At 51.6% G+C, this 25,205-nt stretch overlaps 1 protein-coding gene across 1 annotated transcript; it reads right to left on the minus strand.

Annotated features, from left to right (window-relative positions):
• Nucleotides 1-6,993: 6,993 nt before the first annotated feature.
• MESD (mesoderm development LRP chaperone) lies at nucleotides 6,994-15,626 on the minus strand. Its single transcript, XM_034667796.1, has 3 exons — nucleotides 15,392-15,626; nucleotides 9,780-10,012; nucleotides 6,994-8,366 (listed from the first exon to the last, which is right to left on the minus strand). The coding sequence occupies exons 1-3, from the start codon at nucleotides 15,584-15,586 to the stop codon at nucleotides 8,099-8,101; spliced, it is 696 nt and encodes a 231-aa protein (XP_034523687.1). The 5' UTR covers nucleotides 15,587-15,626; the 3' UTR covers nucleotides 6,994-8,098.
• Nucleotides 15,627-25,205: the final 9,579 nt, after the last annotated feature.

Genomic DNA, 25,205 nt, shown 5'->3' on the forward strand with positions numbered 1-25,205 from the left:
TGACACTTGATGGGACCTCCTAACATTGGCCCACTAGAATCCCCTGTCCTGCAAATGGCGCAGTCGGCCTGCGGTCTACCTGGGATTTGGGATTTGACCACCTGGCCCTGGTCTCTGCCCTTTGTGGGGTGAACGCCCACCCCCCTGAGCGCAGGCCCTGGGCCACACAAGGATCTGGGAGTGCAACACCAACGAGGGGGGCGAGGAGGCGCTCCTCCCTGGAGGGACACAGGCCACCGTGCTCCCGCGTGCAGTGTGTGGGGCAGACGGCTGTCCTGCTTCCGGGACAGTCTCTGCCATCCACTCTGACACCCCTCAGGGAGCCGTGCTGCAGTGAGGGGAGCACAGCCCCCCGGGCAGGCCTGGGTGGGACATTCTGCCTCCTCCCAGCTGTGACTGGGACAACTGGGTCGACCCCCATGAGCCTCTGTTCACTCATCTGAAGAACCCCCAAATGTGGGAACAGTTAGTACACACAGAACCCCCAAACATGGGAACAGTTAGCATGTACAGAACCCCCATACGTGGGAACGGCTAGCACGCACAGAACCCCCAAACATGGGAAGAGTTAGCATGCACGGAACCCCCAAACATGGCAACAGCACTATGGAACCCCCACACGTGGGAACAGCTAGCACTACGGAATGCTACGTCGCGAGCTTCATGTGGATTTGCTCACTTAATCCTCGCTGTGCTCCCAGGAGGCGGGAAATCTCAGCCCCGAGGGCCCGGGCCGGGTGCTTACTCAACGTGCCCGCCATGATGCCGCTCTGGCAACGCGGGGCTGGGGGTCCAACGGCAGACCCGTGCTCTAACCGGCCCCGCGCAAGCCCACGGCTCCGGCGAGCGAGCGAAATCCAGTGTGCAAAGAGCCCGCACGCAGTGGGCTCTCAGAAGACGGCGAACGACACAGAGCATCTTTCACTGCTCTCTGCCGCCTGCCTTGCTCACCTTACCCCCGTCGCCCGCAGGAGCCCGCTGGTGTTCAGTATCGGGCGAGTGCGGGCGCCAAAGGGCACGCACGTGGGCCACATGGCCCGTACGTGGGAGCAGCCCCCTTCCCAGGCGGAGCCCGGGTTCAGATCCTGCCTTTGTCAATTCCTAGCAGTGTGACCTTGGGAAGAACACTCCACTTCTCTGTGCCTCGGTTTCCCTGTGTGTGAAACAGGGGGATGACCCCGACTTCCCTGCCCAGGGTCGCTGGGAGGATGAACCGCGTTAGTACACACGGACGGCACACGAGGATCCGAGAGTCCTCTATGTTCCAAAGAGGAAGTCAGAGGAAGCGGTGTGTTCACACACGCAGATGTCCGGCAGATGCAGACGGAGTGACTGCTTTAGAACTCATTAGAACAGCTGCTGACCAACTCCCACCCCAGGAGGGGCAGCGATCTGCATGCGGGCGGAGGCCGGTCTCTGCTGCCCCCTAGTGGACACACCCCTAACTGTTAGACGGCCTCTAAATGGGAGACCCTGATTGCTTTAGAGGGTCTGGCCACACGGCTGCCCCAGTGGTGGCCTGGCTCTCGCAACAGGACGATGGAGAGAAGGTACAGTTCTATTTCACAGACGGGGTCCCGTGAAGGAGGCGGCGCCCTCACTGGCCCTGCCATGGCCGGCCAGCCCTTGACCCCCTTGGTCGGCTTCGTGGCGGGGCAGGTGCGAGGCTCCCAGGAGGTAGGTAACGGGAAGGTGTGGAGGTTCTAAAGTCCCAGCCGAGTTCCTTGTCGCTGCCGTCATCCTCCTCCTCGGCTCCCAGCCCCAACTGAATCTGAGAGTCCGACTCAGCTACTCTCCTCTTCAGGCTTCTCCTTTCAGACCTGCATCCCCAGGACCCCCGGTGAAGAGCCCAGTCTGTGCCACCACAGCGTGCCCTTGGCGCCGAGCCCTGGCCTCACCCAACCTGGTTAAGGGGCACCTCGTGGCCTCACCACAGGAAAACACTTCTTCACCAGACTTCCCACTGTGTTCAACAAAGGGCACACACTTCGCAAAACTCGGAGATGGCAGACTCCTGTCCTTGACCAAACTTGAGTCAGGCTCCCCTGAGGATTCATCTCAACCAGGGCCCCGGTTTGGCCTGCGGAGCCAGGTTTTGGCAGGGGATCCTGCTAAGTCAGTCCAGCACCTGCCCCAGACCCTTGACACCCAAGCCTGGGCCTGCCTGCAGTCAGAGTCCCAGGCGGTCAGTTTAGCAAGAACACCCGGCCTCCCATCAAGCTTCCCTCACCCACCCCTGGGGCTGAAAATCCCCCCACTGTCTTTGCTGTGTTCACCGTCCAGGGCACACCCTTGCTCCTGTTGTGACAGTCCTGAATAAAGTCTTCCTGGTCATTTTTAACAGGTGTCCAGCACACAATTTTTGTTTAACAGAATCTACCAACAGATCAAGAGACAAAAGAACAAATCATTTTCACAGGAGGAAGAGACTTTTAGTAAGCACAGAGAACACAAAACCTCCCTAATAATCAAAGGCATGCAAATTAAATCATTATTTCATACGTGCTTAACTATGGCTGCCATGTAGGTGAACAGTAAATATTTTTCTGAACAAATAAATGCACTAATGAATTAAAAATAACACCCCTCGGGGCACCTGGGTGCACAGCGGTTAAGCGTCTGCCTTCAGCTCAGGGCGTGATCCCAGCGTTATGGGATCAAGCCCCACATCAGGCTCCTCCGCTATGAGCCTGCTTCTTCCTCTCCCACTCCCCCTGCTTGTGTTCCCTCTCACTGGCTGTCTCTATCTCTGTCGAATAAATAAATAAAATCTTTTAAAAAATAAAAAATAAAAATAACACCCCTTTCTAGTCAGTGTTCGGCAGAAGGGTGGATCTGCTCATATGCTGCTGGTGACGGTGCAAATGGATGTCATCCTTTGGTTAAGAAAGTGACAACACGTCCTATGAACGTGTCCTTTGCTCCAAGAATCTTGAAGCCAAAACTAAATGGCTCATCTTCAGGGAGACAAAAAACGAATTTCAGTTTATGACTGTGAGGAGCTAGAAAGAGCTCAAACATTGAACCGTTTGAAAGAGATACAGGGAGCTCGGACACAGCCCAGCGCTGCGGGTGGTACACTGTGCTTGGATTTGTCTTCTCTTGACAGGTGTCGTCCGAGAATCAGACAAGTCGGGTGGGCTGGGGCTGGTCAGACCTGCGGCAGAGCCGTCTCCAAAGCAGCTCTGGTGGAAAGCTGATTACAGAGATTCAGAGCTCTCAGAGTCCTGGGTCAACCTAAACAATCAAGACCCAGGAGGTCAGAAACTCAGGGCAAATCTAGAAGCTTCAAGAGAGGTTCTGAAACCTTCACTCTAGCTGCTCTGCTCTCAGGGACTCAGCCACCAGGACTCAGCCACCAGGAGAGAGGACGTGGCCTGCGAGCTGGTGTGAGGGGCCTGCATCCGGAGCGAATGGCCATGACCAAGAGGGTGTGGGATGGGGTAGGGTCACTCGTGTGAGCAGAGTGGGCTTGGGTTGAGGCCGACGCTGCCAGAGGGGATGTGTGGACAGTGAGGGGAAGACTGGAACACAGCCCTGCTTCGCACTGAGGTCTGGCCCGACTTTCTTCCTGACGTTGGTCTGCTGAGTAAAATTAAGGCACAGCGAAAGCCTGGGAGCTGCACAGAGCCTCTCAACGTCAGACGTGAAGTCTGCAGGGCGATGTGGGCACTGTACTACGATAGAAAGCCAAGTGGGAAGAGCTGAAGAAGGAACGGTCTGTCTGCCAGTATAGAAAGTGCCAAGATCACGCTCTGAAGGACACGTGGTCAAACGACAGGAGCTTCAAGAGCTCTGGCGGTGTGTTGGTGGATGAATTTCTTCCTTTTATAGAGATCTCTTAACATAGCTGTCATATTATCTTAGTAAAAATAAGGATTTCAGTTCTTCCTCTGCAAGCAAGAACCCAGGAAGTCAGGGAACATGAACTTTGAAAACAGAGGAGGTGCTAACAAGAGTCTGCTGGTTTAAGAGCGACGACTCGACCCCAGCTTGTCCAGCGTGGCCTCACCGTCCACCCTCGTCCCCACTCTGATTCCACCTCTAACGCGGTCAACTGTCATCAGGTTTTTTAAAACATTAACTGTATTTTTTATAGAGAGCATTAAAATATGACTGATGCTGGTCGCTGGACTTTGTGACACCCTTCCGCCACGTGCCCGCAGCGAGCGCCTCCCTCACCACATCCTCCTTCCGCCCTGGCCCACGGCAGCACCCCACATTCTGCAGGGCGCAGGAGAGGATCTGGTTTTCAGAGGAGTGAAGCCAAGAACACTCCAGCCAGGCCTTCTAGGACGGGAGCCGACCGGCCAAAGTCCATGGCTAGTGTGAGAAACTCTCCAAAGACGAGACAAAAGGCCTTCCAGGCATGGCGCTCACCCCCTCCTGCCACCGTGGGGAGGGGCGTCCAGGAAACCGCAGGAGCCCACAGCCTACCTGTCACGCCAGACCACACATGGCCCTGCGGTGGGGCCCCCCCCATCCCGTGCAGCTAAGGAAAAGCTGAGGGATCATAACTCCAGCAAAACAAAACAACACTCAGATAAGGAACGAGGGGAGTCAGAATACACTTAAAACAGCTGCTGCAAGCCAAGGTCTGGGCAACGCTGTGTCCACTGAGCAAGAACAAGAGGGAAAAACAATGACCTGGCAGCCACCCAGACATTTGGCAATTACAAAACAACAACAAAAGAATAAATACACTGATAAACACTGAGAAATATTCCATTCTGGGGGAAAAAATATAACCCAAGGGAGAGATTCTCCATTTGGACTTTCTGAGTTCACAAAATTTAATAAAAACTTGAATTTTAATAAAAACAGCTGATATTAAAAACAGAATGAAATTAAAAAAAAAAAACACCCTCACATCAGAACTAAGAAAAAAATGGGTGCCCAAAACCCCAACACAAAAGTAAAAGGTAAATGTTTCCAAAATGATAAGAAAAAAAAAAAAAAATCCCTGAATCTGCAATGGAAACTAATACACCATCTTTTACGACAGTTTAAAAAAAAAAAAAAAAAGGAAAATCAACACGAAGACTTCCTAGCAAAATTACTGAATGTTCGCATTAAGGAAGGATCCCCAGGAAGCTGAGACAAAAAGCAGTCATGACTAAGGAGAGAGAGTGGCTGGTCTCAGACCAGTACACATAATACAGCCAACAAAAATTAGGAAGTAGGAGAAAGTCTGCCTTGATTAGGGGCTCATACATGCTACTGAAGTTGGTAATTAAAAAAGCAAGAGGTTTAACATTATATGTAAAGGAAAGCAGCAGAAATACTAAAAACCAGAGAATAACCATCAAAAACCAGAGCGCGTGAGGACAGAGGGAGGAAGGCGGTCTATCTAATGAAATTCTCGTGTCTCGTCGGCGATCGTCAAAAGCTACCACGCAAGCGTATTAGATCGAGACATTAGCACCAACGTGAGCAAGCGAAACTAAGCTCATGTCTGCAGGGATACGTACACATATCTACCCCCCCACCTCTCTTCAACACATCTCTCTCGTTGGCCAGTCTGCAGATCCGGTGGCGGGCATCCGGGGAGCCAGGGACGGCCAGAGGCTGGGGCCGGAAGCGTGCAGAGGTTCCCCAGCTCACCTGTCGGGGCCGGGGGGCTGGCACAGCGCGGCTGCCGGGCATCTCTAGCTCTAGGGGGCTGCGCCAGCACGGTGGCTGCGGGGCGGCCGATGCAGCTGCAGGGTCTCCATCTCTGACACCGGCCAAGGATCGGAGGTCTGCGGCTGGCGAAGGTACAAGTGAACAAAACCGCTGGGGAGGGCAGTTTGGCAACGCAGCCCAAAATGTTACATTTCATTTGTTCTAGCAATTCCACTGCTAGGAATTTGCCCTTCGGATATAAACAGGAGTTTACCAAAATACTCTGACAGCTTCACGTACTAAGGAAAAACCCTGAGAAGCCAAGGGTCCACCAGCAGGCAGTGTGCAGGTCAACTGTGGGTCCCGACCACCACCACGCTGCTCATCAGGGCCACCTGCAGCTGTGGCCTGAGCTACTGAGATACTCTCCCAACTCGCCCCTCCCACCCACCGGGAGCCCCTCGCAATTAGTTCTTCAGTGCAGCCTAGTGCAAACGGGATGCTCTCATGCTCACCCCACCGCCGCTCGAAATCCTTCAGGGCACCCCAAATTCCTGCCAGACCCCGTGTACCTCTTCCCTCCTCAGGAGCGTGTTGCACTATGCCCCCCGACCCCTTGTTGGCTTCCCGCCATCCCTCCTCTGCCCCTTCTAACCACAGGGCCTTTGCACAGACGGTTCCTCTGCCTCCTGCCTCAGGGAGGGCCTCTCTGACCACCCTGAGGCTCCCCGCCGCCACCCCTACCTCCTGGCACCGTGCACCTCTTTCACCTAACAGTTGCTGTTTTGTGCGTGATGAGTATTTGTCTTCCCTCACTGGGTCGTTAAGTTTCAGGACAGCAGGGGCCGTCCCTAGACTGTCCCTGGCACCCAGCAGTGCTCAGCACGCTAAGAGACTCTCTAAACCTTGGCTGACACGGCCGCACGCTGCACAGGAAGCAGTGAGGTTAGGACATCCTGACGTGGAAAGACGACGTGGGAACACAAGATACAGGGCAGGGGGAAGGGTACACTCCCCGAGTTCGGTAAAGCACTGATCCAAGCAGAACAGTGGCCAGCACATGCCCGAGGTAAAAGGCACCCGGGGCTGGATTCAGGGGCTCGGACAGCCTCGTCGGGACGGGCTGGGTGGCCGGAGCTCCGGCCTCACGTGCCCCCACTCGAGGTGTAGGAGACACAAGACACCCTCCGCCTGAGGTGGCTCAAGCACACAGACCCCGGGATGAGCTCCAACGGGGCCTGAGGCCTTTGGGCCGGCAGTGAGGGCAGCTGGAGGCGGCGGACAGCAGGGTGAACAACTGCCCGCAGCACAGACCCGAGGAGGGAGACGGCAGGCTTCATCCAAGACAACTCCGAAGAGTTGCCAAATAAGGGGACACAGAGGCTGGAAGAAACATGTCACTAGAAGATGCTCAGTGAACTTTTTTTTTCTTGGAAACAAATGAACAGGAGCTTCCCCTCGGAGGAGGCAGGGGTAGGCACAGACTTGTCACTTTGTACCTTTCTTCGGCTGTAACATTTGGAACCACGTACATGTGCTATTTTTAATTTGTTAAAATCACAATGGAAGTTTTGTACAAATAATTTTAGTTCTTAAAAATGACACCTGCATATAAATTCTGTCAGTCTTAGCAAAGTAGGCCTGACGAATGAACACTACCCGACAGACAGTGTCATGTTAGTACCATACAGAACACCCCAAATTTAGGCACTTCGTCAAAGAAAAATGTTCAGGAATGAATGAGGTCACTGAGTCTTCTGTCCCACGTGCTGACTCCCGATCCCCACCCTTCAGCATCGTCACATGACGTGGCACACTCGACTCCGGCATGGCCGCCCGCACGAGGACAGGACAGACAACTCCTGACCCGTGCAGACCGTGTAAGCCCAGACGGCACCAGGAACCCCGTGCGGATTCAAAGTAAAGGCTCAGGAGCCCCAAGCTACACAATGTTCTCTGCGCCGATGTGAGGGTCAGACATCCCGGCGTCCTGAACGCACATTCAGACCCCAGAGCGCCACGCAGGGCTCCCACAGAGCACTTAATGTCACGGTCCCAAAAACCACGAGTGCAGCCCCAAGAGCCCGGTCCCGCCAAGTCCATTTCTGTCTGACCAGAACGCGGCGGTCCTTCAGTTAACACAAAGGAAGGAAGCACGGACACGAGCCCCTGGGTCAGGGCTGGCGCGGCGAGGGGAGCGGGGCCACGGGAGTCCGTGACGCCCCCAGACAGAAGGCAAAAGCAACAGTCGGGTTTCCACTTACAGTGATTTTATAGTAAACGTGAATGGGTCACTGTCCAATGTGAATCACAAGACCTCTGTCCTCCTACTTGAAGCCTCTGGGACAGTACTTCCACGTGGGCCACAAACTGATCCTACAGGAGAGCCTCTCCAGAAGAAAGCAGGATGTCCTCGGCGAGCGGTGCCCACGCCTGCCCCCACCTGGGGAGCTGTCCGGCCCGGGGGGTCCTCCGAAGGGGCTGTGATGGCCACTCACAGCTCCTCCCTCTTACTCCCAGCTCGATTGTCTTCCTTTGTAGCCTTGGCAGCCCGAGACTTCGGGTCCCCCTCCTGCTTCTTCTTGCCCTTCTCTTGCTTTGTTTTATTCTTCTCTTTGCTTCCCCCTCCTCTGCCGGGGTACACCTGCCCCTCCAGGGTTACATCGGCACACCTGTCTTGGCTGACCAGAAAGTCCTTGATCTCCCAGGCATAGCTCCCATCACGAAGCATGAAGATTGCACGGTCCGATCCCACGATGAACCTTGACAGAGACATGCGATCGAAGGGTCAGAACACACTGGCAAAACACTAACAGGTCAGAGCCTCTCTGTGGCTTGTGACCAGGAAAAATAATGCCTCCCAAATTGAACATGAACACAGAACAAAAAACCGTAGTTTTCAAGGTCTAGTAGTTACTGACATTAATGTTCAAAAACAATTTCACGCCTCAGCTCAAATCCCAGAGACACAGAGCTGGGCTGTGTCGGTGTGGAAGCCCATGCCGAGAGACAGCGTCGGCCTGGGGCGCCGCCGCCGTGGGGCAGGAGGCAGCTTCCACTTGAATCTGTTCTGCATTCTGAGGTGCCTGGTGGAGGTTTCTTCTGCCAAAAGCCTTCTGCTGACAAAGGCTGAAAACCACGGGCTTAGGCCGGGTCACCATTAAGGGGCCCGTGAAGGGTCAGAGACACACTTGGCCACTGGGCGGAGATCCCAAGTGCAGAGGTTAACACATATGCCAGCACTCAGCAGGTTCCAAGGGGCGAAGAGAAGCAGAATGAGGCCTAGGCAGCCCACCGGTGTGGCCACGGGCACAAAGGCCTCGTCCCTGAGGGCCACACCCCGCCCCTCGGAGGGCAGCGGGGGCTCTGATTGTTCACCTGTTCCCCTTACGTGTCTGGTCAAGCTAACGAAAGCATCACACCATCGCAGACACTCCCTAAGTGTTCCTTCATATTTTTTCGTTACTCTGTATTTTCTGAACTAGGACATTTGAAGACCTTGAATTTCAGGACCGTTATGGAGGAGAAAAAAGAAAATTCCTTAGCATTGCATCTGAGGGCCTCGCTGAGCTGCGAGAACCCCACCCTTTCACCTTAACTCAGCAGTCGGCTCCGAGCCTGAGTGTGAGTGAATGCTGCCCCACAGAGAGGGACCCCCCCAGGGGGACACACGGTCAAGCTGGGCTCATTTGCTTGCACAGGCTAACCTGTCCCATCTCACTCAGATAAAGGAACAATTAAAGCCACCATTACGGGGATGAAAGGCACAGTACAGGGCCTGTGGTCAGTGGCACTGTCACACCGCGGTATGGTGACAGCCGGAAGCCACACCCTCGGGGAGCAGAGCATGCAGCTGATGAACCGCCATGCTGCGCACCTGAACTCATGTAACATCGTGTCCGCTACACTCCAACAGCAAAAAGCTGAAGATACAAAGATAAATAAAACTTGAGCATCAAATGAGATATTAAAAAAAAAAGCTTGCTGGCTATGACCAATAACAAATGCTCTTCTTAAAAGAAAGAGAGAGAGAGAAATAAACATTAAGAAGAAACCTGAGACAGGAAAGGCCGAGGGCCCGAGGCAAGGACTGCCAGAAAGGACACGCGGCTGCGGCCACAGGAGAAGGCCCAGCACAGCCTGCGATGTCTGCAGCCGGCCTGCTGGGGCTTTACCTCTGAACGTCGTAGTTGGCATTGAAAAGACTGCCCTGCCAGAGGCTAGTGATCTCCTCTGTCTCCTTCTCCGTGGGGTTTCCGGACACTGTGACGAACACCATGAGTGTCTTCCCCTTCTTGGTCATCTTCAGGATGCTCTCGGGCCTGCTGGGGTCTATCTGTGAGAAGTCGATAGGTGCCGAGGGTCTTTTGTGCTCCGGGAGATCGCCTTCTTCTATGTCGTCGTCCTTCTACGAGAAGAGAGCACAGAGCACGTGTGTCACCAGAGTGTGCTTGCCAGCCGGCAGGTACAGGCAGACGACCCAAGGTCTCCCAGGAACAAGGAGACCCAGGAGCTTCCCTTCTCCACTGTACCTCTAGGCAAAGCCCAAGTCTCCAGCAGGACTTAGCACCCACCACTCCAGGTCACCAGAGCCCATGCGATGGCTTAGCAGCTCTTTCCCTCTGGAACAATCTACCCAGCACGGTAGATTGTAAAAATGGCCACATTCTGGTTCGGTCCTACCATGAGCTGCGACACAGCAATGAAGACATGTCCTGAACCTCAGAAAGACAAGACTGAGTGACAGAAGCCGGGCACAAAAATCAGACATACTATAACCCTGTGATTTAACGTTCAGGATCAAACACAATTAACCTAGGATGACAGAAATCAGGAACAGTGGAGGCCCCTGGGAGGCGGAATGAAGTGGGGCTGACTGAGAAGGGACACAAGGGAACTTTCTGAGGTCATGGGAATGTTCTCTACCTTGATGGCGGCGTGGACGATACAGATGTATCCATTTGTCAAAATTCATAGCACTCTACACTTAAAATCTGCATTTCACGTTATCTCAACGTTAACTAAATAAGAACTGTAAACACTCAGTTCTAGTTAGTAGGCTTGGTTTTCGCAGTGGGGTGAACTAGCAATCCTCAAACCAGATCCATGAAGTCCAGGCTTCCGAGAATGAGTAAATATATTAAGGATAATGACAGCCCTCTTCTTCACTTTGGGGAAGAGAGTTCTAACCATGGAAGGGGAAGAATACACCCTGTGGTGTTAGGCTGGAACTGGGAGGCACCAGAAGGAACACATGACTTTCCATAGGTAGGCAGGCAGGTAAATAGATCGATAAATAAAGATATTTAAAAACCAGAGTTCCTTGGAGAAAAGACTAATAATTCCAGTCACAAAAAGAAATGAAGTACTGGTAGGTGGTCCCTAAAAACACTACGCTAAGTGACAGAAGCCACACACAGAAGAGCACGGTGGACAAAGCCACTGGTGAGATGCCCAGAACAGAACAGATATTAGTGGCTGCCTGGGGCTGGCTGAAGGGTTGGGAGAAGTGGGGGGGGGGTGAGACGAGATTTTACTTTTGGGGTGAGAGCAACGTTCTAAAATTGAGAGTGGTGATGGCTGCACGACCTTCTGAACACACCACTGAAATGTGCACTTTAAATGGTGAATGGTATGGCAAGTGAGCTCTCTCAATAAAGCTGTTATTGAAAAAACCAGAAAACCGACCAACCTAAAATGAAACAAAGCTCCTATATCACTCTTCGCGGTCCTCTTGACACATCACCGCGGACATCAACAATAATGTACTTTTCAAACATTGTTAACAGAAGATGAGCCCGAGACCTCTACAGTAGTGCTTGCAGGCGATGCCCTTTACTCCAGACTTGAGACCTACTGTTAGCTCCGCCTACCACCCGGGTCACCTGGGAGAGGGCTCCTTACTCCCCTGGGCCTGCCTCCTCAACTATAAAACAAAGGCAGAGCTAGGTGACCCCCAGAGCCCCAGCAGTGTGACTGCACACGACATACCAAGCTTCTCCTCAACTCTTGCGACCCTCCCAACTGACCCCTTTCTCTCTCTTCTGCTTTGTGAGCTGAAGGTCATCTGCAGTCAGGGACACCTGCTCTCCCATCACAGGATCCTGGGCAGCTTGGAAAATCCCTTTCCTCACCTATAATGGGGAGAGGGGGACGGCATCTCCCTCCGAGGGTTTGGGGATTTGATGACATAAAGACAGTAAGCACCAAGCAGCCTGCGCCGGCCCCAGTAATCACAGCTCCAACCAACTACAGAAATCACACTGTCAAAATCACACAGGACCGCCTGGTTGCCAGAGTTACGGGCTGTTTCTGCCTTTGCTCTACTCTACTTCTCCATGACATCGGTTATGGTCTCCTTAAAACACCTCAAGACTTCTAGTTGGCTCAGGAACCTAGAACAGCTGTGTTTTTCAAACTGATTTCACTCAAGAGGTCATGAAATTAACTCAGGAGGTCACAGGTGGCATTTAATGAAAACTAATCAGAAGTCTAGTGCATACAGCAAGGGTAAAGACTGTTTCAAGCAACTTTAATTTCCATCTTATAGGTTTATGTGTGTTTCAGTTACAAAAAGGGGGGGGTATAATAGTGCCGCAATGCGGCCACCAGTCCAGCAGCACCTAGTACCACGGCTTCCCTACCACAATCAAGCCCCTTCCCCGGGCACCCCCCAGACCTAGCCCAGCCCTGCCTCTAGGCATTTTCAAGAGGCTTCCCCACTTCTCCACTGCTGAGTCAGATCCAGCAGTCACAAAGCTGAACTCCCCTTTCTGCAGGTCCTTTTCTCGCTCCCGTGGTCCTTGACGGTAACACTAGCTAGCATGTACAGAGCAGTCAGTGCCCAGCCTTCAGGACGGCCCTACAAGGCCTCCACCGAACATGGGGTGAGTGAGGCTCAGAGAAGACAAACAGCTCACTCAAGGTCACACGCCAGCAGGGGTGACGCTGAAGAGCAAACCCACATTTCTGGCTCCAGAATCTGCCCCCCACCTGCCCCCACTGTTAAGGTGTCATCAAAGAACTGCCTTTGGATTTCCTACACCAGTTGGGACTCAGCGTTAAGTCTAACACAGCAGAAAGAGTTTCCTTTCCCCATCCCCACCCCACACATGTGGGGCAGGCCTCTTCATGGGAAACTGATTCTCACACTAGTGGGAAGGAGTTGGGGGATGGATTTAGAGATCACCACTGAGGGAAGAAAAATCAAAGCCATGGGGTGGGGGGGGGCTCACGTTTGTGGAGTGTCTGCAAACGTTAGCTCACCTGGTCTGCATGGCACCCCGTGAAGGGGGATGTTTCTGGCTTTACGGTTAAGGAAAATGAGAGTCACAGTTACCAAGCAAACCCGTCCTTTCAGCACATCATGCTGTCTCCTGTCTGGTCACACAATTCACCAGCCACCAAGCTGAGCATACAATCTCTCATCACGTTTCTCCCATCCACTCGGATCCTGCAGCTTCTGGCTTAATCCAGGTCCTCCTCATTACCTTTCTTTTGCACTTCTGTTCACCAGTGTGTACGGCACTGTAGTAAAATGGTTAAAAGAACAGGCTTGCAAGTCAAATGACAGTCTGAAATTCAGCTCACTTGCTGTTTGACCTTGGGCACGTTACTTTACCTCTCTGGGCTTCCATGTCATCATCTAAAAACAGGGTAAAAGCATTAGATGACCGAACGTGCTCAGAGTTGCCCTGTTAGCTAATGAAAACTCAGTAAATATTAATGAGGAAGTCGTTTCTGCCTTCAGATTCTCTCCCTGCCCATCCATTCTAACCTTCGCCAACCAATCCACTTTTCTCATCATGATATCCCCTATTCAAAAACCTCCAACAGCTGAAACATACACTCCAGGGCATACTCTGAAGCCTTTAAAGAGTATTATGAACACTGTGCAGTAACCCCAGGAAAATGCTCACTGTATCAAGTGAAAAAACGAACAGCAGAAAATTACATTGATGTTACGCTCTCAGCTATAAAACCATGTCCGCACACAGAGGGGACACGAGAGAGTGAATGCACATTTCCATCCAAAGGTAGGGATGATCACATGTAAGCATTCCAGTGTCGTAGTATTTGGGTAATGCAGCTTTGCAAACTCATAAGACCCCAGAGCATTTAAGGTCCAGCCTGACCTGGTCCCCATGAACGTTCCCACCCTTAATTTCAGACCTAGCCTTCTCCAGCTAACCTACCTGATTTATATTCGCACAGCTTTCAATTGGAGTTTTGCTATCTTAAGTTATTTCCAGGCTTTCTTAAAGCTAATCCTCCAAGTACTCTGGGGTGGATATTACTAACACCTCTATTTTGCAGATAAGGAAACTAAAGTACAGACAGGATTTTCAGCAGCCCAAATTCACAAGTGGTCTGAGACCAGGCAGTCTGATTCCAAAGCCTGAGCAATTACCATTTGCACCATTCTGCCCCATTCCCATGTGCCCACCCTGCAAGCCCCGCTCCCACATACCCCTTAAGGTATCTAAAATACCATTTCCACCTTTAGAAAGTCCCACGACACTTTCTTCCTTTTTACAGAACTCAGCAATTCCTACTTTGTATTAGAGTTACTCGTCCTGTCTCCTACTGTTCCTGATGGCGGGATTGCTCATCTCCGCAGCACCACCTCTGTCTAGCTCACTAATACTAATACTAATGTCTTAGTATTTCCAGGGTAGGATTTCCTCAAGAGGTAGTGTTCTTACTTGGGGGGATCAAAACCTTCATTTACTCGAGTCCATAAAGAGATGGCAGACAGAAAGGGAGACAGTAAAGGGGGAAGGAACTGCTGCACAGAGTTCCCTCTTCATCAGCGGGACACACACTCAAATCCACCAATCTCGCCATCAGCTGCAGAAAAATGTGGAAGTAGGAGTCCGCTTTCTTCTAGTCCATTCAACAGATGGTATTTTAAACTATGAAAGCCTCTATCAGACATGACCATGCACACGAGATACCCACAAAATAAAGACATCAGCGTGGGAAAGAGTAAAACCTCATTCTGCAGATAAGGAACCTGAGGCCTAGAGAGGAAACAGGACTTGCCCAAGATTACATAGCGAGTAGAACCCACGTTTCTGACTCCACTCCACCAGCTATGCAAATCAGCCAGGACAATACGACTGCTTCTCTAAAAAGATTACACACTCCAGTGCATTCAAGTAACGAACCAAAAAACTCACTCTCACGAAAACAAGTTTCTGCTCCTTTAAAAGAAATGTGAGTTTCCTGAGAGCCACCAGCCTTTGCTTCCACCCTCACTCCCAAAATGAAGCCACCCCCCAAATTACAAAACTCTCGGCAAAGAATACAGCAAAACGAGAAGCCTGAAATCCTACTGATCTAGAAGATCGGACGATTAAAGCTGAGATGACCCTCTTAAAAAAATGACCCTCACCCTCCCACCCCCATTCCTGAGCAGAGCGGAAAGGTCTCCTTCCCCACGTGCCGGGCCCACTGACCACTGGGGGCTCCGCACGGGCTGCCCAAGCACCGAAGGTACAGAAGGGCAGAGGCGTGAGCGGCCGCCCGGGACCGGCGTGGCCCGGAAAGCGGTGCAAGAGCGCCCCGGGCGGAGGATGGGGCGGGGGTCGGCGGGGGCACTGGGGGTCGGCGGCGGTTCGAGCGCGGCAGCCAGCAAGGACGCCTGGCCTGGCAGAGACGCCGTCAGGGCGCCGGGAGACACCCGGGAGGGGGTGCGGAGGACGCGGGGGCGGAGGGCGCCGGGGGTCAGCGGGAACCGGGCCCGGGACGCAGAGAAGGCACGAGGATGTGCGCGCGCGCGGACCTCCCACTGTTCCAGAAGACGCGCCATGTCCGCATCGTTGTAGTCGCGAATGTCCTTCTTCTTCTTCCGCGGAGGCTGGCTGGCCTCGCCGGGCGTCCCGGCTGCGCCCTCGGCAGCGGAAGCCCTGGGCGGCAGCAGCAAGTCGGAGGCGCAGAGGAGGACCAGGGCCGCGCGCACCCAGCCGGAGGCCGCCATCTTCGCCGCGCCGCCGCAGAGGCCAGAGGTGCGCGCGCCGCCTGACCCTGCCCCGCCCCGCCCCCAGGCCCGCGCCGGCCTACCAGGCCCCGCCTCGTACCCGCCTCCACAAGGCCCCGCCCCCGCGCCATCTTGGCCCCGCCCCGCCCCCGGATCCCTCCCGCGGTCCGGACGGGGCTCTCTGCCCCAGCTGGGTCGTTGCGGATCGCCGCCGGCCCGTTTGCTGGCGGAGGCCTGGCCCTTTGTCCCTGACGCGCAGGCCAGGTCCACCAGCCCCTTCAGGACCTCCGGGAGCCCCCGGACAGCGCCTCGCGGGGCCTTCGTTTGTGGCCTGCGAGAGGAACGGGAGGTGCAAGTCCTGGGAGCTGCGTGGGCTGCGGGGAAGCCCGGCCCTGGGTGTCCACGGACGCTTCCTCTCCGTGTCCTGCAGCTTCCTTTGAGAACAGCCGCTTACCTGGAAGCGAGTGGCAGGTCGCTCTCCTTTTCCAGAAGGTCACGGGTGGACGGGGCCCGCTGCTGTGCTGTTGGGCGCAGAGGTTCCGTTCATCCTGCAGGATCACCGTCATCTCTGGAACGCGAATAAGGCTTTTTTTTTTTTTTAAGCATTACTTTTCATTTTTAAGACAGCTTCAGTATTTCGTCTGATTTTAACCCAATACTGTGGGCTTTAACTAATGCATTTCAAGGTTGAATCATTTTTTTTTTTAAAGAGATGCTTCCAAATGACACAAGTTTTAAACGGCTGATCTGATCTTTCTTTTAAATTTTTAATTATATAAGAAAGACATGAATCACGTACTGTAGTTGTGAGATATCCAAACATTATACACAGTTCCAAATGTTCTACTCCACCCGGCAACTCCAGTTTTGTCACATATACATTTTTCTATACATTTATAAACATCAGAATGTCTCTAGAAATGTGTTTCATACAAATTTTGTTGCATTTATATGTATGTCTACAGCAGCATAGTTGTACTTATTGGTAAGCATTTTGGCTCTTTAAATGTTTTCCACTTAGCAATATGACATGATGAACTTTCATTCTTCATACTTCGGTATAACATGCTTTGATATTAATACACCAATAGTTTATTTCCCTGTTACCCCCCTATTGACGGATACTTAAATCACAATTTTTCCTCTATTACCAAAAAAAAAAAAAGCCACAAAAAACCTCTTTATTCATGCTTTGTATTATGGGCTGAACTGTATTGCCCCCAGATTTCCTATGTTGAAGTACTAACCACAGTCCCTCAGAATGTGCCTGTATTTGGACATAGGGTCTTTAAAGAGGTAACTAAGTTAAAATGAGGTGGTAAAGACTGGTCCCAGTGCAATATGCTGTCTTTTATAAGGAGAGGAATTTTGGTCATAGTCGTGTAGGGGAGAAATGATGTGAAGACACATGGAGAAGATGGTCTACAAGTGAAGGACAGAGGTCTCCAAAGAAACCAACCCTGCCAACACCTCAGTCTGGGACTTCCAGCCTCCAGAGCATGAGAACATGTCCTGTTGTTCAAGCCACCTGATCTGTCCTACTCTGTTATGGCAAATGAATACATCTCCACTTCATAGGATTAGATCAGTAGGCTGCGTGTAACAGAAAACCCAGCTCCTTTTAAAGTGGCTTAAACAAGAGAGAGGGCTTTGTTGTTAGTGTTTCATTTTTGTTTCCCGGAAGCAGTTGGAAACATAAGCATCTAGGGCTGGTATCGTAGCTCCTCAGTCAGCTGGCACCCAGCCTCGTTCTTATCCTGCTCCATTCTCCTGGCTGGTGGTTTCTATCCCTCCAAGTTCACTGCAAGCTCTGAGAGGGTTACGGGAGCACCTGCATCAAAATGACTTGTATGCAGGGGAAGGAGGAAGGAGGGAAGGTCTAAAGGAGCACACTTTTCTATGGAATTAGCTTCCTCTAAGCAGCCCGCTTGGACAGCCACACGGTTCTGCTCACGTCTCATTGGCCGGAAGCTAGCCCTCCAGAGGAGGCTGGAGACTGTCTTCTAGCTGCATACATTGTCACCCCAAAGAAGAGGGATTCTGTTATCAAGGGGAGCGAGGAGGTAGCTGTGGACGTGTGTGCCTTCACCCCGGGGACCATCGTGCGTGGATTCTGTCCCACACAGAGCTGGCCGATCTTGCCCATCCTCCCACACGCATTGGTATGTGTACAGACAATGACATTCTCTATTGACATGGAGCAGAAACTCATAAGAAAATGAGGGTTTTTTTTTTTCCTTTTCTTTTCTGAAATCATAGGGGAAATGTCATAAGCTTTCTCCCCAGGGCACACTGCTCCACCCAGTGGCTCGCAGCCCTGTCCTGGTTCAGTCATGGCTAAAACACATGAGCAGCTGCGGTCGATCATGTGCTCTGCTGGGAGGGGTCACGCTGGTCATTTATTTTGCCAGCTGCCAAGTTAAGGTGCAGAAGGGCTGAGAGTTCTGGTCCACAGTATCTAGTTATATGGGGGGAAAAAAGTCATTTAGTGTTTCACAGAAATTATTGGGATTGTGTAAAAAAATTCCAGGGCTACTGACTTTCATCGAAGGAACAAATCAATTCAGTTTATAATCCACTGACGTGAAGACATCTGGATTGATTTTGCATTGTCACCATTTTGGTGTTTGGAACTTGATTCAGTTCAACTCGATGAGAATTTATTTACTGAGGGCCTACAGTCAACCCAAAAACCAGATGAGGCATTGATGGAAAGATTCATATCACAAGGTCCCTGCACAAAAGAGCTCACACTGTGGCAGAGGAGATAAACAATACTCAATCAGTATAATGCAGATTACAGGAGGTCAGGACCCGAAGGGATGATATGATGGTAGTAACATCCCTGTTTTAAATAAGAGGAAACCCTGGTTTTGGAATGACATCATTTGTCAGAGGTCCCAGGTGTCTTGGATGATGAGATGTGTCTTCCTTCCATGTAGCACCGACTGGGTTAATCACTGAGACACTCACATAGTGACACTGGGAGCCCTGTGGAAGACCCACCGAACAGGAGTCTGGAGGCAGGAATGCTCGGATGGGATGAGCTGGGAGCCTGGCCAGGCAGTGCTGGACGGCAGGAGAGGAGGGAGCAGAAGTGAAAGGGATGGTGTGGTCATGGGCTAGAGGAAACCACACACTTCTCACTGCTCTGAGGTTTAATAGTAACCACCCCTCTAAGTGGGGCTCAGTGCCTGCAGATGGTAAAATTGAACCTCATGTCTTACCGGTGTCCTAATCTGGGTTAATCCTGGCTTGTGTCACTCAAACACAGAGGACGGATGCTTCAACTGGAGGGTACCACAAGACTTGCCTGCAGTTTTAAGAATCAGGCGGGGGTGACGTTCAGAATGTTGAAAAATGGGAATGGCATAGTCACTAATCAATCAGAACAGAGTCCTAGGACCTGAAGGATACAGCATGGTTTTGGAGGCCCTGGTGTGCCAAACATTAACCATTTAAAGACTGAATCATGGAGAGGTATGGGAGGAGGGTCCTGGGGGTGGAGCTAAGGTGGACATGGGGAGACAGTGGCTGTTTACTGAAGCCAATGCAACAAGAGGCAAAACATAATCTCCTGAGCTTTACCTGCCCCTCAATTTATTCACAGGTAGCAATTCCCGATTTCCAGAAGAGATATGATTACCCCAGGCTAGGGTGAGAGTCCACTCCTGATCATTATTTGTGAACCAAAGAGTAGGACTCATATAATGAAATAGAACAATTAAGACTTGTGTTTGCTGAACACCATGAAAATAAGTTAAAAGGCAAAAAGTACATTAAGCTCCAACACGGCCTAGACAAAAACATCTTACAACTCAGCAAGAAAAAGATGAACACCCCAACTGAAGAACGGAAAAGGACATGAACGATGTTTTTACTTATGCAAAATAAATAAATGGCCAACTTATACAGGAACAAAAAGTGCAGAATCTCACTAGATATCAAAGAAATGCAAATTCGAACAAGATATATTTTTTACCTGTCATCTGGGCCAGGATGTAAATGAAAGTGCTGTGCACTGTTGACAGCACTCAGGAAACGAGCAGTCTCATTCGCTTCCAGGGCTGCAGTCTTTCTATGTGAAAACGAGGTGAAAGGTATCAAAACCCTAAAAAAAAAAAAAAAAAAGTACATGATCTGTAGACTCTGAATGATCACCCCTGGAATTAACAATTCCACTTCCAAGAACGAACTCCAAGAAAACAGACGATGAAAAGAGTAGTACCGGTAATAAAATGGAGCCCTTCCCACATGTGGCGGAAAGTCCTCGGAGTGCTTGAGATGGATGGCTTCACTTACCCATTGTAATGATCCTAGGTCACACGTTCCATAAAGCAGGAGGACCTGACATCTCCAGCAACTTCAGACTGTAAAATGCAAAACCTACACTTAAAGATTGCAAACTATAGTCCACGTATGCAATGGAAAACACAACCATTCCATGTGATTCACAGATGTGTATCTGTCGATATTAAAAATGTTCATTTGAATTGTTAAATAAAATGTGATAAAATGGTACTAAAATTACATAGCTATGTACATGTATGCGTAGGGAAATAGCCCACTGTCTATCATGCTCATCTCTCAGCAGTGGGGTTTCAAATCAGTTGTCTTTTAAAAGGAGTGAGATACATAAGCACACAGATGCCCCTAAAATATTGATTGATACCGTTCTCTGTACCAGCAGATAAGAAGTCTAATTTCTATTGAAATTCTCAGAATAATACACTTAATTCAAATTCCCCATAATACTGCAATTGCCTTGAAAACTTGGGGCTCAGACCTGAATCTGCTAGGAGGAAAATGTAGGTCTTTTATCTGTGTCGTCTGAGACATTACGTACACTCTGTTAGCCCAACTGTTTGCAGTTATGGTTAGTGAACTCACAGTCTCTGTTCCCAGAGACTCACCTCCCTGGACTCCCCACAGCCAGCTGTAAGAGGAATGGGGTGAACACACTTGCTAAGCAAATAGGCCTCCAGCCTGCGCTTCGGCCCCAGGGCCGCGAGCTGTTGATCATGATTGCACGCACGGGCCATGCCCTTGCAGTGGGTTCGTGAACGTCCAGGACTTTATGTCCACGACCGAGCGACAGTGTGGCCAGCAGGATTTGGGTTCAGTGAAAGCGTGCCTTTCTTGCAGAGAATGGCAAACAAGTGAATTCATGTATTTATTGCTTCCACAAACATTTATTGATGACCACACAATGCATTAGGTGTGGGGGAAGAGAACAGATCAAGTCCTTGTCCCTAAAGAGGTGCCAGGGTTGTCGGAGAGAGTTACACCAACAGCTTACAAGTACGCTGTGGTAACGGCCACACTATGCGCACAGCACCGTAGGTGCAGAAATGCCCGAGAGTCTGTCTGGGGGTCAGGAAGTCTCCACGTGAAAGAGGGATACAGCTAGGTGACCTGTACTTGCTGATCAATGTGCTAGGCACTATGAGAGATTGAAAAATGGTTAGGCACGATTGGAGTTAGGAACTCTGTTCAGGGAGCTGGAGCCTGGATCTTGGCATTTATCTTTTCTGCCCTACAGAATTCTGGAACATATCTCTCAAGATCATTCACCGGTAGGGAAACCGAGGTAGAGAATGTACCTGCGAAAGCAAACTTCACCTCTACGTAGGGCTCTGCGGTAAGCCAGACTGGGGAAAATTCCAGATCTCCCAGGTCTTGGGAGCTGAGTGCTCAGGTATGCCTCCCCTGGAGGAACAGGCCTGCACACCCGCCTCCCTCTCACACTCACTTCAGATGCACAGAGAGACAGCCCAGAGGGAGGGAGTGGGGGGAGGAGAGGGGATGGGGAGCCTGTGGGAGGGGTGGGTGAGATCCTCCCCGGGTGTTCTTGTGGGCTGGGAACAAGACACACCAGAGAGCAAGACGACAAGCTGTGTGAGGGGCGCAGCCCAGTGAGTGTCAGACCCTCCATCACCGGTGAGGATGAGTGAACTGGGGAAAAGGAGGGGGACAGGGAAAACATCCAGATATAAATTCCTCTTCTTTAGAGGAGAGTTGAAAAGAAAATAATAAAGGGTGCTATTCGGCCCTGTGTAAGAAAGATGCCCTGAGACGGAACTGGCCCATCAGCGTGCACAGGGCTGCGTCTCCAAAGGAAAGACGCATGGGCGCAGAGAGTGCCCCTCACTGACCACGAGGCGGCACAGCATGCCAGAGGCAGCTGGGTTGCTGGCCTGCAAGGTCTGGAGTGCAGGGAGAAAGCTGGGTATCAAACCCAGCCTATGCACGTGCAACCGAATATTATTCAGTCTTCAAAGGGAAGGGAATTCTGACACATGCTACAACACCAACGGCCCTGAAGACATGATTCTAAGCGAAATAAGCCAGACACCAAAGGTCAAATACTGTCTGTATGATTCTACTTACATAAGGAACCTACAGCAGACGAATGTATAGAGGCAGAAGGTAGGATGGTGATGGACTATGAGAAACAAACTGAAGACTTCAGAGGGGAGGGGGTGGGGGAAGGGGATAGACTGGTGATGGGTAGTAAGGAGGGCACGTATTGCATGGTGCACTGGGTGTTATACGCAACTAATGAAGCATCAAACTTTACATCGGAATCTGGGGATGTACTGTATGGTGATTAACATAATATAATAAAATAAAATTAAAAAAAAAAAAAGAAGGTAGGATGGTGGTTGCCAGGGGCAGGGGGGGGGTCAGGGGAGTGAGGTGTTATTGTTCCGTGGGCAGAGAATTTCAGTTTAGGAAGATGAAAGGTATTGGGGGGTGATGCGTGCACAGAACATACATACCAACACTGAGCTACAGCTATGTTCCCAGAAATGGCTAAGATGGAAAGTTTCATGAAAGGAATATTTAGTCATGATTAAAAAAAAAAAAGCCAAACCCAGAGTGTTCATAGTGCTGTTTTATACCTGCCCAAAGTCCAGGGGGTGGATACACCTTCTAGAATAAGCGAGGAAGGAGGGAAAGCATGTTTCCCCAATCCTGCCTGACCCAGCCTCTGTCTGTTGCACCTTGCCTCCCCAAACCCTCAATCAGCTCTCTTTTGGTATCATGCTCATTTATTTATTAAATGCCCACCAAGTGTCGGCCTTCAGCCAGGCACTGAGAATACATTCTCCAGTGGCCATGCTATTTCCTACGTGGCCCCAGCTTCCACTTGTCTGCTCTATCCACCTTCTCCCAGCCAACCCCTCAGCCCGTACGCTTGCAGCTTCTTGCACCCGATTTCCATCGTAACGAAAAACACTTGGCACGGTACCTTGGTTCATGTTATATTTTAAGAGAGGGTCAGCAGGGGTAATGAGTGAGTTTTCTAAAGAGAAAGTCCATATTCCAGTGACTCTAGGGGCACATACAGCTGTCTCCTGTTAGCTTAGTTAGATTACAATATGCTACAGTAACAAACAGCTGTCAGATGTCTGCTGTGCGATGCTGGGCTCACGTCGCATGTCCCGCACAGGTCAGTGGCTGGTGTGGTCCAGCCGCTGGGCGCAGGGAGGCTCCACCATCTTTGAGCTGCACCCCCTAGAACCATCTCCCAAGAGGTTAGAGCAGGGGAAGAGAGAACGGAGAAGCGCAGATCTGCTTTGCGTTGCCTCAGCTGAAAGTAAGGCACATCACTTCCACTCCCGTTTCATTGACCAGAACTGATCACATGATCCAGCCTCCCTGCACCTGCACTGTTCCTCGAGCCGCACTATCTCTGCGGCAGTTCCCTTCCTCCATGCGGTCACCATGCCCATGGTGACGTTGTGATGACTTGCGTGTGTGACTGCGTTGCCTCTCTGGACTCTACTCCTCAGAAAGGTAGAGTCCTTACTCCTTCCATGTAACGGTGCCTAGCAGAAGGCCTGGCACATGGTCGGTGTCCAGTGTTTGTGGAGTGAATGAACGGTGGCAGAAAGTCAGGTGACCTAAAAGGAAAGTGGAGATAGTATCGGGAAGGGTCAGTGTAGGAGCCACCCTATCTGAAAAATGAAGCAGGAGGGTCAAGAAAATAATCCGATCCGCTCTTAAAGCTAATTGAAACGTAGCGGAACATTCTATGTGTGACACGGCTCCTCGAGGGGGTACAAGGCGTCCAGCAGAGAAGATGGATATGTGGAAGGAAAACAGCACCCCCAGGGCACCAAGTAGCTTTGGTCCTACAGCAGTTTCATGAATACACTAGGAATGGTGGGAAGGGTTTGACTTCTCCTAATACGTGTTTTGGAGCTAAGTAAGAGTAGGGTGCTTTCCTGGGTTACCATGGAAAGAGCTTGATTAGTCCAACTGGTTTTCCCTCATATTAAAATAAAAGGGATTAACCCTCCAGAATTGCTGCTTGTTGAGAAAACCGTCAGTTTTACTGGCCTTCATTGCAAAACAAGTGGGTTCGTCTAGAACTATCTAAAGACACTTTCTGTTGTAAGTCGGGTGACTATCCATTCAGGTTTGTATCTGTTGTTCCTGGTTAACTTTTTAACAGCATATTTCATAATTCACTCTCAAAACAGTTTCATTTTGGATGACGAATTGCAAGGTCATCTCAGTTATAAGTAAGATTGGCTGAAAAAAAAGGTGACCGTGGGTCGTAGGAAGGGACAGAGGAACAAACATTTCCGTTGGCGGACACACCCAGCTGGTGCTGGGCTGGGCACCTGGAGGGCCTGTTTCAGGACTAAGAGGTGCCCCCCCGCCCCGCGGAAGCCCAGGTGCCTCAACCACTTCCTGAAGAGCAAGGTCTGGGTACAATGAAAAGGTTGGGACTAGGCTCGTTGCCCGGCCATCCGCTATCCTCCTGCCCTTACGAAGGCGCTGGAGAGATCAGCGGCTCAGTTCCTTCGGCGTAAAACGGGACAGCAATGTTTACCTCCAAACGCTGTTCCTCTCCGTTAACAGTGGCCACTATTACTCCATCGGCAAACGGAAGACGCAGAAGTTACGAGAGAGCAAAGCCGGCGGATGGAGGCTCCTAATTCTACCAGCCACTACTTGTGAGCCAAGTACTCAAGCAGTCAGTGCACACGATTTGATTTCGAGAGAAGACGGACACTTGGGGGGAGGACTTGCACAAGGTCACACAACTCCCGGATGGCTGGAGAAAGGCTGACCCCAGGAAGTCTGGTTCAAAGCCCGCGCTCCAACCACACAAGGGGCCCCGAGCCGGCACTTCCGACTCCATAGCAAGTGCCCTCAGCGCCCCGCACAGCCCTGCAGAATCCCCCCCCCCCCCCGTGGAGGAGGGCCACGCACAACAAAGGGCAGGGCGAGGGCCGGCCAACTCGCCCGGGTCCCGCAAAACGAGCAGCCTGGCCCCCGGCAGGCCGCCAGGGGATGGTGAGCAGCGTCCTCCTCCCTTCGGTGCAGAAACAGTCCCCTTCGAGACTCGCTCGCTGGGCGGGGAGGAAGCGTGGAGCCCCGGGGCCGGCTCAGGGTTTCCGCGAGGCCGCCGGAGGCTGCGCCCTGCGTCCCCCGCCCGGGGCCGTGCGCCGAGGGGCCCCCGGCGGGCCCCTGGCTGGACCCCCGGCTAGACCCCCGGCCCGGCGCCCACGGCGTCCGCGCTGGGCGGCGGCGTCCTCCCGCAGCCACCCAGCTTCCCGGGGGAGGAGCAGCGCATCGCGCAAGCATCCGGGAGCGGCGG

Source organism: Ailuropoda melanoleuca, chromosome 9, assembly GCF_002007445.2.
Source record: "Ailuropoda melanoleuca isolate Jingjing chromosome 9, ASM200744v2, whole genome shotgun sequence".
Lineage (NCBI taxonomy): Eukaryota > Metazoa > Chordata > Mammalia > Carnivora > Ursidae > Ailuropoda > Ailuropoda melanoleuca.